The 14,662-nt window shown below is 39.3% G+C and overlaps 1 protein-coding gene across 1 annotated transcript in view; it reads right to left on the bottom strand.

Moving 5' to 3' along the window:
• The window catches only part of TTC12 (tetratricopeptide repeat domain 12), a 70,017-nt gene that overhangs the window by 35,949 nt on the left and 19,406 nt on the right, over positions 1–14,662 (bottom strand). Inside the window, exons 3-7 of the mRNA XM_058289446.2 lie at positions 8,117–8,280; positions 7,550–7,571; positions 6,860–6,937; positions 5,879–6,000; positions 478–537 (exon numbers count right to left, since the gene is read on the bottom strand). Of these exons, the coding sequence (XP_058145429.1) occupies positions 478–537; positions 5,879–6,000; positions 6,860–6,937; positions 7,550–7,571; positions 8,117–8,280 (446 nt within the window). The remainder of the gene's footprint in view (positions 1–477; positions 538–5,878; positions 6,001–6,859; positions 6,938–7,549; positions 7,572–8,116; positions 8,281–14,662) is intronic.

The following is a 14,662-nucleotide window of genomic DNA, read 5'->3' as shown; positions in this document are numbered from 1 at the left end:
GGCTGAACAAGAGGGATTCTTTCTTTTTATTATTCCTCTACAAACGGGGGATGCTGCATTTCCAAATTATTAGGGCTGGAGGGAAAAAGCAAAAACTGATGAGAAAGAAAGACAGCACTGCAGAACAAGCCCTTGGCTGTCTCTAGAAGAAGGAAGTGTTCCCGCCAGCACAGGGAGCAAAGCACCTGCTAACACAGGAAAGGATGAGGCTTTGCAGTATAAAACCTTGGAAAGCCAGTAGTAACAGCAGCTTCGACCAAGCACTTGCTACGAGAAAGGCACTTCATGTGCATTATCATAATCCTCCCAACCATTCTATTCCATCCCACTTCACTGAGCAGGAAACGGAGGCCCCGGCTGCAGTCTGCACCCTTTTCCACTGTGATGCCCTGGCAGCTCCCTTCCAGTCACTTCACAACAAAGGCGCCCACCAAGCAAGCCCAACACCACCAAGTGGGAAAGGAAACCTTCTCTTACCTTCAGAGCCCAGTCACAGTCCACGAGGGCCTTCTGGTAGTCCCCAAGTTTGATATAAGCCTGTAAGGACACAAATGGCAGGTGCTGACACAGAGCTCGTCCTCCATCAACAGAGAAAGAACAAACAGTAGAAGAGTGATGAGGACTAACTGGGTCCCAGCCGTGTCAGTCAGGGTCTCAGCAGGAAGCAGGTGGCACTCTCACATGGGGTGAGGGAGGGAGAGTCTAATAAAGGGGCTATTTATAAGGGAGGGGTAGAGTTTAAGGGAACCAACAAGGGCTGGCAACAGTGGACAGCTATTATCATGCCAGGACTGAAGAGAGAGGAGGAGGGAGCAGTGAACAAATGATACGGAGAGAGCTGCCAAGGCCTTCGGTAAGCCGATGCTGGGAGAACCAACACCCCAAGCCCACTCTCCTCCTTTTTGACCTCAAGGCTACCCTCCCAAGGCACTAAGCAGGGTAGAGAAGAGGCTGAAGGGCCAAGAGTAAAAAGACCCAGCACAATAACCACATAGGAAGGAAGAACTAGGTTCTGGAGACTACACTGCAGTGAATGTTCCAGAAGGAAATCAAAACGACAGACTAAAAAAGATGGATGATAGCAAGTATTGGTGAGCATGTGGAAAAACTGGAACACTCAGATACAACTGGTAAGAATTTAAAATGGTGTAGCTACTTTGGAAGACCATCTGGCAGTTCCTCAAAAGGTTAAACATAGAGTTACCATGTGGTCCAGCAATTCTGTTCCTGGGTACTCACCCAAGAGAAAGGAAGACATATGTCAACCCCAAAACATGTACACAAATGTTTACAGTAACATTTTTCATAAAAGCTCAAAAGTAGAAATGACCCAAATGTCCATCAACTGATGAGTATACTCATACAATGGCATATTATTTAGCAATACAAAGGAATGAAGTACTGATACGTGCTACAACACATGTGAGCCTTGAAAGCATTATTCTAAGTAAAAGAGGCCAGCAAAAAGACTCAATTTTGTATGATTCCATGTATATGAAATGTCCAGTATAGGCAAATCTGTAGAGACAGAAAGTAGATTATTGGTTACCTATGATTACCTATGGTTAGGACAGGGGTTGGGGAACTAGGGAGATTGGGAGGTGATGGCTAAAGGTTACAGAGTTTCCTTTTGGAGTGATAAAAAGTTCTAAAATTGATTGTGGTGATGGTTGCACAACTCTGCAACTATACTAAAACACTGAATTGTATGCTTTTTAAAAATATATACATTTAATTTTTTAAAAAAGATACTTAGATTAAGTGTTACATTAAAAATATAGGGATTCCCATTGCCCCAGGGATTCCCATATGCCCCATTCCAAACCCCTACCACATTTTCCCACATTAACAACATCCTTCATTACTGTGGTACATTTGTTACAATTGATGAACATATTTTGGAGCATTGCTGCTAAGCATGGATTATAGTTTATATTGTAGTTAACACTCTCTCCTGCACAATTTTGTAAGTTATAAGAATATGTAATGGCTTGTATCTGTCATTGCATTTCATTCAGGACTATTCCCAAGTCCTGAAAATGTCCCCATATTACACTTGTTTTTCCCTCTCCTTTCCCTCAGAACCTCCGGTGGCCACTGCCTCCACATCAATGATGAAAGTTCTTCCACTGCTAGACTCACAATAAGTCTATACAAGAATACCAGTAAGTCTACTCTAGTTCATTGTTCAGTCCCCAATCCTGAGGATTCTGGGATAGTAATGCCCACTCCACCTTCAAATGAGAGGGGGCTTAGATCCTATGGGGCAGATGGTTGGGACTAGCTTGCTTGCTGTTGCAGACGCTCTCTGTTCCTTGGGATGGTCGCTGTCCACCATCATCTCATTAGTTGTCCTGGGTGAGTCCAACAAACTGAAGAGTAGGTGTTGCAACTCTTGAGATTCAGGATCCAGATGGCACATGGACAGTCCAAAGATTTAAGTCTCTTGGACATATATCTATCAACTCCAGCACTAACTATAGGTTCAAATAGAAGGGGCAGAAGAGTTATGTATAGGGGAACCACAACTGAGTCCAACTCTGTCACACTGGGGAGCATAAATTACCAACTAGGGTCCACAGGCAGGGCACCAAACTCCTGAGTTGTTAGCCCTGCCTTTAGTGTCTGGATTTCTCTACTATTTGAGGCAATAGTTAATTGGCAGCGAGTGAGATCCTGCTGAGATGTGCATTAAGTGTAACCCCTGCCTCACTTTGAAGTCTCTTAGCCATATGAACTCATTTATCTTTACCCTTTCCCCCATTTGGTCAAGGTCTTTTTCCAGTTGCATTGCTAGTTGGTGCTTGGTAGTAATCGGTGCCCAGGAGGTTCATCCCCGGGAGTCATGTCCTACACTGGAGGGAGGTAATGCATTTATATGCTGAGTTCAGCTTAGAGAGAGATCACATTGAGTAATAAGAAGGCTCTCAGGGGGTATGAATTGTACACTTTAAGTGGGTGAATTGTATGGTATGCGAATTAAATCTCAATAAAGTGATTATAAAAATAAAAAGAGCAAATTCTGCTTCTGTCTTTGTGAGCACAGCAGGAAAGAAGAGCTACAGGAAACTGGCTGACATTTAAGAATCATGAAACCTCAGTGCCAAATGCCTTGGGGAACTCTTTTTTGGAATCCTCTAGAATTGGGAAAATCTTGAAAGTCCAGAATTGATTCAGAATTCTTAAACTACTCAAACTAAACCCACTTGAAAATTTAGTCCATTTATATTTTCAAAGGATTAACAGCATATAAACAAGTGGAAGGGTATTTTTAAAAACAAGCATAATGGCTACTATAACCACTGTATAATTCTGAACACAACCGGTGTTCAATTAACTCTTATTAAGTTGCACTAAGTAGATTTTAAGCACCCTAAGAAGCAGCAATTATCAGCTCATTTGAAGAAAGGAAAGTCAAGCCATCAGGAGGGTGGTGACTTTTCCAGGGTCCCATCACTCACTAATAAAAGAGCCAAAGCTTCATGCAGGTTTGTCATGGGAATCTAAATGTTAGGCCAAAGTGAGGAGGAAGAAGACAATAGTTGGCTGATGAATTTCTGCAGGGCAGCCATTTGCTTGGATGGCACTTATACTAACTGGGGTTCTGAGTCACCTTCTTCAATTAGCACTTATAGTAATTGAAGAAGGTGACTCTTTGAGCTACATGATCTCTAAAGCACCATCTTCCTTTCTTCCAGGGTCTTGGTGTCATTTGAAAGTCAGAGGATGCGAGGAAGAAACCTGCATCCTTCTAGGCAAGCGTGGCCATAATTTCAGGACATTATTATTCAGGATTCATACTGACTCTGAAGAAGTCTGAATGGGTTTCAACCATTTCTCTGCATAGTCTTTTACTTTTACTTTTTTTTTCAAAGGTTTTGATCAACACTCTACAATGTCTCCATTCTTCTTTGCTTTTCCGCATTTTAAAAAGAACTACTTTTTTTCCCAAATGGCATTTATACTCCAGATTTATCTAAATTATCCCAGCAATCTATTGATCATAACATTAGCTCCAGGAGAAAAACAAAGCTATGAAAGGGTAGGTTTCCTCTCTAGCAAGCAGCAAGACTCAATTCACAGGGTGCATATTAAGTGTTTTATAACACTGCATGCAAACTAGGGAGACATTTTCAAATAGTCAATGGTTCAAATGATTTGTAACACCAGGCAGCACATTTTGAGTTTATTTGCCTCTGAATAAGCTTTCTCTTTGGGAAAGCTGGGAGGAAATGCTTCCTCAAAGCTTTTCATTGCATTTACGTAAATTTATCCACATTCATTCTTAATGTGATTCTACAAAACTAATCAAAAGCACAGCTTAAACTTCAGTACAATGAAAATGTAACTAATTTGATGAATCAAGATATACGTAGTTTGAATTAGACATAAGACTGAATTAAATAAGATTTTAAAAGTAATTCAATTTCACTACTATCAAATACCTTCAGAATAACTAATTTGCCTGAACAAGCTTCAGTAGGTAGATGTCTTTGGAGGAAAAAATTTTCTCCTAAAATAAAAATGGACTACAATTACTGTATTGTTTTTAAACGATTCTTCTCAAGTAGCAACAGAAACTTAGCTCCCTCAAACTGACTTGTCGTGCCCTCAGTTCTTTGTAACTTAACGATCTGTTGAACATCTATTATAAATAAAGCATTAGGTGGGAGAAGTATGTGGCAGTTTTTGCCGTCAAAGTTTGTAATCTTGTTAGGGTGACACAATGTACAGTGCTAAATCAACCTCTGGCCATTTGCCAGTTCCATCCTTGTAACACTTTTTCCCCACAAATGGGGTTGGGCAAGTAACACTTTAACTCTAGTGCGCCTTACCCAAACTGCTAAACTAATGAGCTCACACTGCTCTTGGATTTATTTATCATTAAATCACTCTCACTCCCCAGACTTTTTGGCCTCCTATGGTTCTGCTTCTTGCTTTCAATACTCTTCCTCAATATGAGACAGGAAGATGTTCTTAAGGTTGAGTTACAGAAATTGGAGCTGATGAGAGCTCTGCTGCATCCTTGCCTTCCTGTAAATGGCATGGCATCAGGTTCCTCTCCCACACATTCTGCTGATACACCCTGACTGCTGGATGAGCGCGTCTCATGAACCTGCCAAGTTTCCAGGCCCGAGCAACAGAGAAAGCCTACTGCACAGAAACTCAATTACTTTTCAAAATAAGGTCCCAAGTGACATTTCTGTCTCAACTGGGGAATATCAACCTTGTCCCTCCATCAAGGAGCAGATAATAAACATCTATGTGAGGGTTTTTCCTTGGTGTTCCAAGAAACTGAGCTTGTCTGTGATATAAAACAAGTTTTAGGGGTTTCAGAAACTCAACATTTCTGAGAGACTGGCCCATCAGCTATCCAGACTACCCCGCTTACAGGATCTTAATCAAAGAGGGATTGATGTAATGAGCAAGAAATTAACAGGACAGTAGACTTCAGCAATGTGGCTACCACCAAAAAGGAGACTGGACAAATTCAGAGGAGGCAAAAGTCCAAGCACTCACAGCACATGTCATTCCGTTATTTTCTCCTTTATCCATTTAGAAAAGGACCATGAGCAAATGTGCTGGAGCCAATGTACTCTCAAGAGAAAGCTGATAATGTGTAGCTCTTCCGAACTCCTCCTCCTGTGATTTCAAGTTGACAGCTTGAAATGGGACCATAATGAGAGCACTACACCAAGGAAACTGGCAAGCCCTACGTACCAGTCAGCTCCTCCCATGTCCCAACTAAGAGAGAGTTGTTAAAGCTGTACCAGCACCCCACAGTTAATCCATAGTACTTTCCTTCTCTCTGCTTCCACAAGCATGGTGGCTAGTGTTCCCTGAGAAGACCCCATGGATGCATTCGTGGCTCACTGACCTGGGCTCGGTTGGTGTATAGCACTTTCATGTCCTTTAGCTTCTCCAAACCCTCACTGTAGTGCAGGACAGCTGTCTCATAGTCGCCGTTGGCAAATGCATCATTCCCCTTTTCCTTTAGGGCTAGGAGAATTAAAGTCATACAGGTGAGCTCTCACCCCACACTTTCAGACTTTACACCCTTGGTTTTCCAACTCTACTTTGAAGGTCATAGCTTCCATGGAGCCAAAGGGAAATGATCACTTGCTTCTCTCTGCAGATCTTATAGGACTGGCTTTTTACTTTAAGTATCCCTGCCCCACCCCCAAATCCATCCCCTGTCTTGCAAGGAGAGTCTCAGAAAAAGTAAATGCTTCTGACTCAAGGCTGAGAACCACTCCAAGCTTGCCACAAAGACTAAGCATACACATTCAATCCCTCATAAAGAGGGTCAAAAAATTAATTTTCGAACAAACATGGACTCATTCAGATTTGCAGCATGCCTACCACTGGTGGTGTAAGAGAAATGCTGAAAGGATGCTACTACTATCACATGTATCTTCCCCCCATACCCTGTCTCTCTCTCTCTTTTTTTTTTTCCCCCTATTCTCCCTTCCTACCTCTGTTTTCTCATTTCATTTTTCTATTTTACTTCTTCTCCATCTATGCCTCAGGCCAGCCAGTACCACCTCACTCCCATCCCTCCCTAGGTCCCAAGCAACGTTTAATCCTGCTTACAACATTCTGGATTAAAGTAGCGCTGAGTGTCTGATCTGCTAAGCCATTTACAGGCTTTAGAAAGAGGCCTGTCTGTGGAGGCTCACGGAGCTGGAGCAGAGAGCACCAGTGATATCCCCCTGGCCAGGGCCCATTGCCTCAGGCCCATCACGAATCCACTGACCAGACCTGGAATCCTGATGTCTTCAAGCCCCAACACAAAGACACACGTGCTGCTTCTGACACAAGTCATCCCAGCTATTGCACACTGAAGGCTGACAATTACCATCTGCTAAGACTTTGTTTTCCTTTCTTCTCTTGGCTCGTTCCTTTGCATCCTTCTCCAAAGATGCCAAGAAGGCCTCTGATGGCAGAGTAATTTAAAATATTAAAAAGAAAAATGCAAATACTATAATCAGTTCTTTAACTCAAATTCAGAAGAAAGCTACTTTAGTGCTTGAGAGCCACGCTTCTCATGCATACACATGTAGGCACACACACAGAGACATGCCAATTTAGAGGCAACTAAGATGACATTTTATTAATTTGACATTAATTGGTAATCTGTGTGATGTATTATTATACATGATGGCTATGACTGAGCTTCGAATTTGAATTATGCTTTTTAAAAGAGTTTTTCTTTGAAGAGAGACTTTTTTGTTCCATTTAGCATAATGAGCTTCTGAGCTGAGCAACAGAGAAATTTGCTGGATCTCTGGAGCAGCTAAGAGTAAACTGGATGATACAGAATAACTCAACTCAGTTTACAAAAGACTGACAGAGAGAAAATAAATACAGCACAACCTCTGAGTGCTGTCCCCAGGACCACTGGTCACAGAATTGGGTGATCAGTAGGTTTTAGCTCTTGTGCTGTTTTTAAGCCCCAAGGCTATAGTTTAAGGGTCTGGAAGCTACAATCAATAAAAATGGATCCTAAACCAACAATAGACATAGGGATGGGAGTCGCTGTCCTTACCTGAGTTCATTTCATCTGCACTCTGCAGGACACAGGTGATCATAAAAACAAAGAAACACATTTTTTAAAAACTACTCTCTGACTTATACATCATACAAACCAAGAAGGCAAATCAATTTTAAGTGAGGCGCTGGGTCATTTTCATTTATTCACCAATAATGAAAGGCCTCAAATTCAGGAAACCTGCTTTGAATCAGGAGATCTGATTGAAAACTCAATTGCTAGGGAGCTTGACTCTGCCAAAACAAGACTGGCTAGAACAAGGGACCGAGCTGTGGTTATTATAATTTAGGAATGTAAATTGGTGAAATATATTACCTTCCCAGTACAGCTTAAATATAGCACACAAGGGGGGTGCACATTTTCATTAAAACAAACCCAAAAGGTTATTGAAAGATGACTCAGAAAGACACCATTCCAAATTTAAAAATCAGAGTTTATACTTCCCTTGTGGAAAATTAATCTATGAAAGGAGCGACTATTTCAGTCTCACCAGATACTCTCAGATTAAACTACTTCTCCTGCCTCTGTATCTACTTATAGGACTCCATAATAGAGAGAGGGAACCTTCATGGGCGCTGGTGAAGGACTGATCACAGTCTTGTTCAGGATGGTCCTGCATTCGTCCTCATCTTGGTCCTTCTCTGTAAGCCGCAGTCTCTTTTCTGTCTTGAGGACAGCTTTCTGCTGCACAACTGGATCATCAGAATTCATTTCCCAAATTAAATTGCCTGAAGGAGAAAGCAGATGGGACTCAACCAAACAAGGCCTTCGAAAGGAAAGACTCCAGAGGTTCCTGGGGAATTGTGGGACAAGGGCATCAGACCAGGCAGGCAGGGCTCCACTCTCGCACAAAAACAAAGGAGGAAGAGCCAAAAGCTGTCCCAAAGGACCTGCTTTGGGGGTCAGCAGACAAGGACAGTGCTACACAACTCCCAGGAGGGTGAGGGACAAAGAGATGAAGAACCTGAAAAAACAAATGTGAGTTACCAAACCCCTGCAGCAGCCCTGAAGGGCTCCCTTCCCTCATCCCTAAGATATTAAGTTGGGGTAAGACCGCTGGCTCACTGCAGCTGACTGAGAGGGGAGCAGACATCTTCCTTCTTGTCAGCTGTTGTAAGGGAAAAGGGAGGGGAAGTTGGGGGGCTTCCCTTCAGTGAATTTGGCCAGCAAAGCCCACTGTGAATTTTGGTTCTGGCCAGACCAAAACACAAGAAAACGGAGATCGAAATACGTCCATGGAAAGGTGTGCCGACAAGCACCATCTGCTGGCCAGTTTGGAAATTGCACGGACAAAACTGCTTTTGCTTCTCTCTGTGCTCTAACTCCTGGGAGAAAATCTGTACCCATTAGTGACTCCCTGATCTGATTCTGATAACTTAAGATGGGCAATTTTTGAAACTTAGAATAAGTTGAACCAATCTATATCAAAGAAAAGCTGTGGAAAAACAAAAACAATAGCCCAGAGGGAGAAATTGGCCATCAGAGTAAATTCACTAACATATTCAGATGTCTAGACATCAGCAAAAGTTTACAAGCCATAATAGGAAACAGGAATAGCTGGCCCAGCCAATGGAACAAACCAAATATCCTGAAGAGATACAAGATTTAAGGCAGTTAATCAATGATAATCACACAACTCTCCTAAATTGATTCAAAGAATTTAAAGAAAATATGACTAAAGAGATAAAGGATATTAAGAAAACACTGGGTGAGCACAAAGAACGATTTGAAAGCTTGCAAAGAAAAGTAACAAACCGTATAGGAATGAAAAACACAATGGATAAAATTAAAATACATTAGAGGTATATAAGAGCAGATTTGAATTGCTCAAAGACAATCAATGATTTTGAAGACAACTTCTGAACTGGAAAAGACAGGAGAAAAGAAAGAGAAGAGAATGGAAAAAATGGAACAGGGTCTTGAGGAATTCAATGACAACATGAAAATGCACAAACATATGCATTATTGGTGTCCCAGAAGGAGAAGTGAATGGAATAGAGGCAAAAATAATGTTTGAGGAAATAATGAGCAAAAACTTTCCAACCCTTAGGAAAAACATAAATATCAGTATCCAAGAAGGACAATGCACCCCAAACAATAAATCCAAATAGATCTACCCCAAGACACCTACTATTCAGAATGACAAATATCAGAGATAAAGAGAGGATTCTGAAAGCAGCAAGAGAAAAGCAAAGCATCACATACAAAGGAGCCTTGATAAGATTAAGTGCCAACCTCTCATCAGAAATCATGGAGGTGAGAAGAAAGTGTTATGTATTTAAGAAACTGAAAGAGAAAAACTGCCAGTCAAGAATTCTATATCTAGCAAAACTGTCCTTCAAAAATGAGGGTGAGTTTAAAGTCTTCACAGACAAAAACTGACAGAATGTTACCCAAAGTCCAGAATTACAAGAGATATTTAAGGGAGTGCTACAGCCTAAAAGGAAAAAACAAAGGCAAGAGACTTGGAGAGAATGTAGAAATGAAGATCATTAGGAAGGGTAAAATAATGGGTAAGAAGACAGACAACAGTAGGATATGACAACAGAAAGTCAAATGATAGACTGGATGAAGTAAATAATGCCTTTACAGTAATAACCATGAATGATAATGTATTGAACTCCCCAATCAAAAGACACAGACTGATAGAATGGATAAAAAAATGTGAGCCATCTATATGCTGTCTACAAGAGACTCACCTCAGACATAAGGACACAACTAGGTTAAAAGTGAAATGTTGGAAAAAGATATTCCATGCAAACAGTAACTAAAAATGAGCTGGAATAGTGATATTAATATCACACAAAATAGATTTTAAATGCAAAACTGTTATAAGGGATGAAGAAGGTCATTATATATTAATAAAAGGGGCAATTCACCAAGAAGAAATAACTATACAAAATGTTTACGCATCTAACCCGAGTGCCCCAGGATACATGAGGCACACACTGGTAAAGCTGAAGGGAGAAGTAAGGTCTCTACAATAACAGTTGGAGACCTCAAAATTGGAGAGAACATCTGGACAGGGGATAAATAAAGAAACAGAGAGCTTGAATAATATGATAAGTGACCTAGACTTAACAGACATTTATAGAATACTGTACCCCAAAACAGCAGGATAAACATTCTTTCAAGTGCTCATGGATCCTTCTCCAAGATACACCATATGTTGAGTCATGAGACAAGTCTCAATAAACTTAAAAAGACTGAAATGGTACAAAACACTTTCTCTGACCATAATGGAATGAAGCTGGAAATCAGTAAGAGATGGAAAAAGGAAAATTCATAAACATATACAGATTAAACAATACACTCAAATAATCAGTGGGCCAATGAAGAAACTGCAAGAGAATTCAGCAAGTATCTTGAGACAAATGAAAATGAGAATACAACATATCAAAACCTATGGGACACTGCAAAGACAGTGCCGAGAGGGAAATTTATAGCCCTCAATGCTTATATTTAAAAAGAAGAAAGAGCTAAAATTGAATTTCTAACTACATACCTGGAGGAACTAGAAAAAGAACAGCAAACAAATCCCACGCCAAGCTGAGGGAAAGAAATAGTAGTGCTTTATTAATAATGTATCAATAAAATTGATTTGTTTACAAAAAAAGAATGTGACATATGAACAGTAATACTGCTATTTTTACTGCTAACTAAAAATAAGAGGTTAGCTACCAAAAAGAGAGAAAGAAATAGTAAAGATCAGAGCATAAATAAATGAAATTGAGAACAAAAAAAAACCAACAATAGAGCGAATCAACAAAATCAAAAGTTGGTTCTTTGAGAAGATCAACAAAATCGACAAACACTTAGCTTAGACTGGCAAAGAAAAAAGAGAGAAGATGCAAATAAATAAAATCAGAAGTAAGAGGGGGACATTACCATTGACCGCACAGAAACCTGAGAGATCATAAGAGGATACTATGAATAACTGTATGCCAAAAAACTAGACAATGCAGATGAGATGGACAATTTCCTAGAAACACACAAACCACCTACTCTGACACTAAAACAAATAGAGTACCTCAACAAACCAATCACAAGTAAAGAGACTGAAACACTCACCAAAAACCTCTCAAAGATGAAAAGCCTGGGACCTTCACAAGTGAACTTTACCAATCATTCAAAGACTATCTAATAACAATCTTGCTCAAGCTCTTCTAAAAAACTGAACAGGAAAGAAGGCTACCAGACTCATTCTATGAAGCCAACATCACCCTAATAACAAAACCAGATAAAGATACTATGAAAAAAGAAAACTACAGACCAATATTTCTAGTGAATATAGATGCAAAAATCCTCAACAAAATCCTTACAAGCTGAATGCAAAAGCACATTAAAAGAATTATACACCAAGATCAAGTGGGTTTTATCCCAGGTACACAGAGTGGTTCAACCCATGAAAATCAATTAGTGAAATAAACCATACTGATAAATTGAAGGAAAAAAACCACATGATCCTCTCAATTGATGCAGAAAAGGCACCTGACAAAATACAGCACTTTGTTGATAAAAACATTTCAAAAGATAGGAATAAAGGAAGCTATTTCAATATGGTAAAGTACATATATGAAAAACCTACAGCTAGCATTGTACACAATGGTAAAAGACTGAATGCTTTCCCACTGAGATCTGGAAGAAGACAAGGATGCCCACTGTCACCACTGTTATTCGATATTGTTCTAGCAGTTCTAGCTACAGCAATTAGACTAGATAAAGAAATAAAAGGCATCCAAATAGGAAAGGAAGAAGTAAAACTTTCACTATTCACTGATGATATGATCTTGTATCTAGAAAATTCTGAAAAATCTAAAACAAAGCTACTAGAAATAATAGACAAGTTCAGTAAAGTGGCGAGATATAAGATTAATATGCAAAAATCAATAGTGTTTCTATACAGTACTGATGTACAATCTAAGGAGGAAGTCAGAAAAATTCCATTTATAATAGCGACTAAAACAATCAAATACTTAGGAATAAACTTAACAAAGGACATAAAAGAACTGTATTTAGAAAACTATAAAGCATTGCTAAAAGAAACTGAGACTTAAATAAATGGAAGGACATTCCATGTTCAGGTATTAGAAGACTAAATATCATTAAGATGTCAATTCTACCCCAACCGATTTACAGATTCCATGTAATTCCAATAAAAATTCCAACAACCTTTTCTGCAGCCAATAATCAAACTTATTTGGAAAGGTAAGGGGCCCCAAATAGCCAAAAATGTCTTCAAAAGAATGAAGTTGGAAGATTCTTACTTCCTGACTTTAAAGCCTATTACTTAGCTACAGTGGTTAAAAAAAAAAAAAGCCCAAAAAATCAAAACAAAACAAAAAACCAGTATGGTAGTGGCAGAAAGAAAGAGAGATTGAACAGTGGAACCAAACCAAGAAGTCAGAAACAGACCCTCACATTTCCAGTCAAGTGAAGTTTGATAAGGCTGTAAAGCCCACCCAGCTGGGCCAGAACAATCAACAAATGGCACTGAAGAACTGGGTAGCCACATCCCAATGAAAGAAAGAGGACCCTTAGCTCACACCTTATACAAAAATTAACTCAAAGTGGATCAAAGACCTAAATATGAAAGTGACAACCATAAAACTCCCAGAAGAAAATGTAGGAAAACATCTTCAAGATCTTATGGCTGCAGTAATTACTTAAACCTTACACCCAAAGCACAAGCAACAAAAGAAAAAATAGAGAAATGAGACCTCCTCAAAATAAAACACTTTTACATCTCCAAAGACTTTGTCAAACGGGTGAAAAGGCAGCTGACGCAATAGGAGAAAATATTTGGCAATCATATGTCCTATAAGAGTTTAATATTCATGCTATATAAAGAAATCATACACCTCAACAATAAAAAGACAAACTACCTGATTAAAAAATGGGCAAAGGACTTGAAGAGACAATTGTCCAAAAAAGTACAAAAGGAGAAAAAACACATGGGGAAATAAATGTTCAACACTGTGATTAAGGAAATGTAAATCAAAACTACAATGAGATATCATTTCACACCTATTAGACTGGCCACTATTAAAAAGTCAGAAAACTGTAAATGTTGGAGAGGATGTGCAGAGATAGGAATGCTTGTTCACTGTTGGTGGGAATGAGAATGGTACAGCCACTGTGGAGGACTGTTTGGCAGTTCCTAAGGAAGTTGAATATAGACTTGTCATGGGACCTGGCAATACCATTGCTGGGTATATACCCAGAAGAACTGAGAGCAGTGACATGAGCAGACATCTGCACACCAATGTTCATAGCAGCATTATTCACGATTGTAAAAAACTGGAAACAACCTAGGGGTCCATCAACTGACGAATGGATAAAAAAATTGTGATGTGTAAACATGATGGATTATTACACAGTGGTAAGAAGAAATGAGGCCAGTCATTAAGCATATGACAACATGGATGAACCTGGGGGACATTATGTTGAGTGAAGCAAGCCAGGCACAAAAGGACAAATGTATGACTGCACTACTATGAACTAAATATATTATGTAAACTCATTGAATTAATAATTAGAATGTAGGTCACCAGAAAATAGAATGAGGGTAGAGAATGGAAAGCTGATGGTTAATCTGTGCAGAACTGGTTAAAAGATTGTTTGTAAATCTTTGGAAATGAAAGGAAATGGTAAGAGCACATCATGGTGTTCGAGAATAGCATGGCTATTATATGGGTATAACTCGTTAAAAGGGAAAGTCTAAGGACATGTATATTACTAGAAGGAAAGCTAAAAAATGTAACATGGGACTGTAAAATATAGTAAAACCTCATGTAAAATACAAATATGGGTGATACTGCATATATAAGACTGTTTTTACAAAATATAAATGCAAATAAATAAGGAAGAAGGAAACAGAATAGCCATTATGTATGGCAGGGGAAGCACAGAGATTGTGAGGTGATGCGTTTGTTTGCTTGGCTTTTGATTTTTAGTATTATTGCTGGAATAATGAAAAATGCTCTAAAAATGACTGAAGTAATGAATGCAAAACTATGTGATTACACTGAATACCAATGATTGTATACTTCAGATGGGTTATCTGTCATTAATATGTATCAATAAATTTGTTAAAAAAATAAACCAGAT

This window comes from Dasypus novemcinctus, chromosome 27 (assembly GCF_030445035.2).
Source record: "Dasypus novemcinctus isolate mDasNov1 chromosome 27, mDasNov1.1.hap2, whole genome shotgun sequence".
Lineage (NCBI taxonomy): Eukaryota > Metazoa > Chordata > Mammalia > Cingulata > Dasypodidae > Dasypus > Dasypus novemcinctus.
The sequence above is the reverse complement of the archived record's forward strand: the minus strand, read 5'-3'. Positions and strand labels throughout refer to the sequence as shown.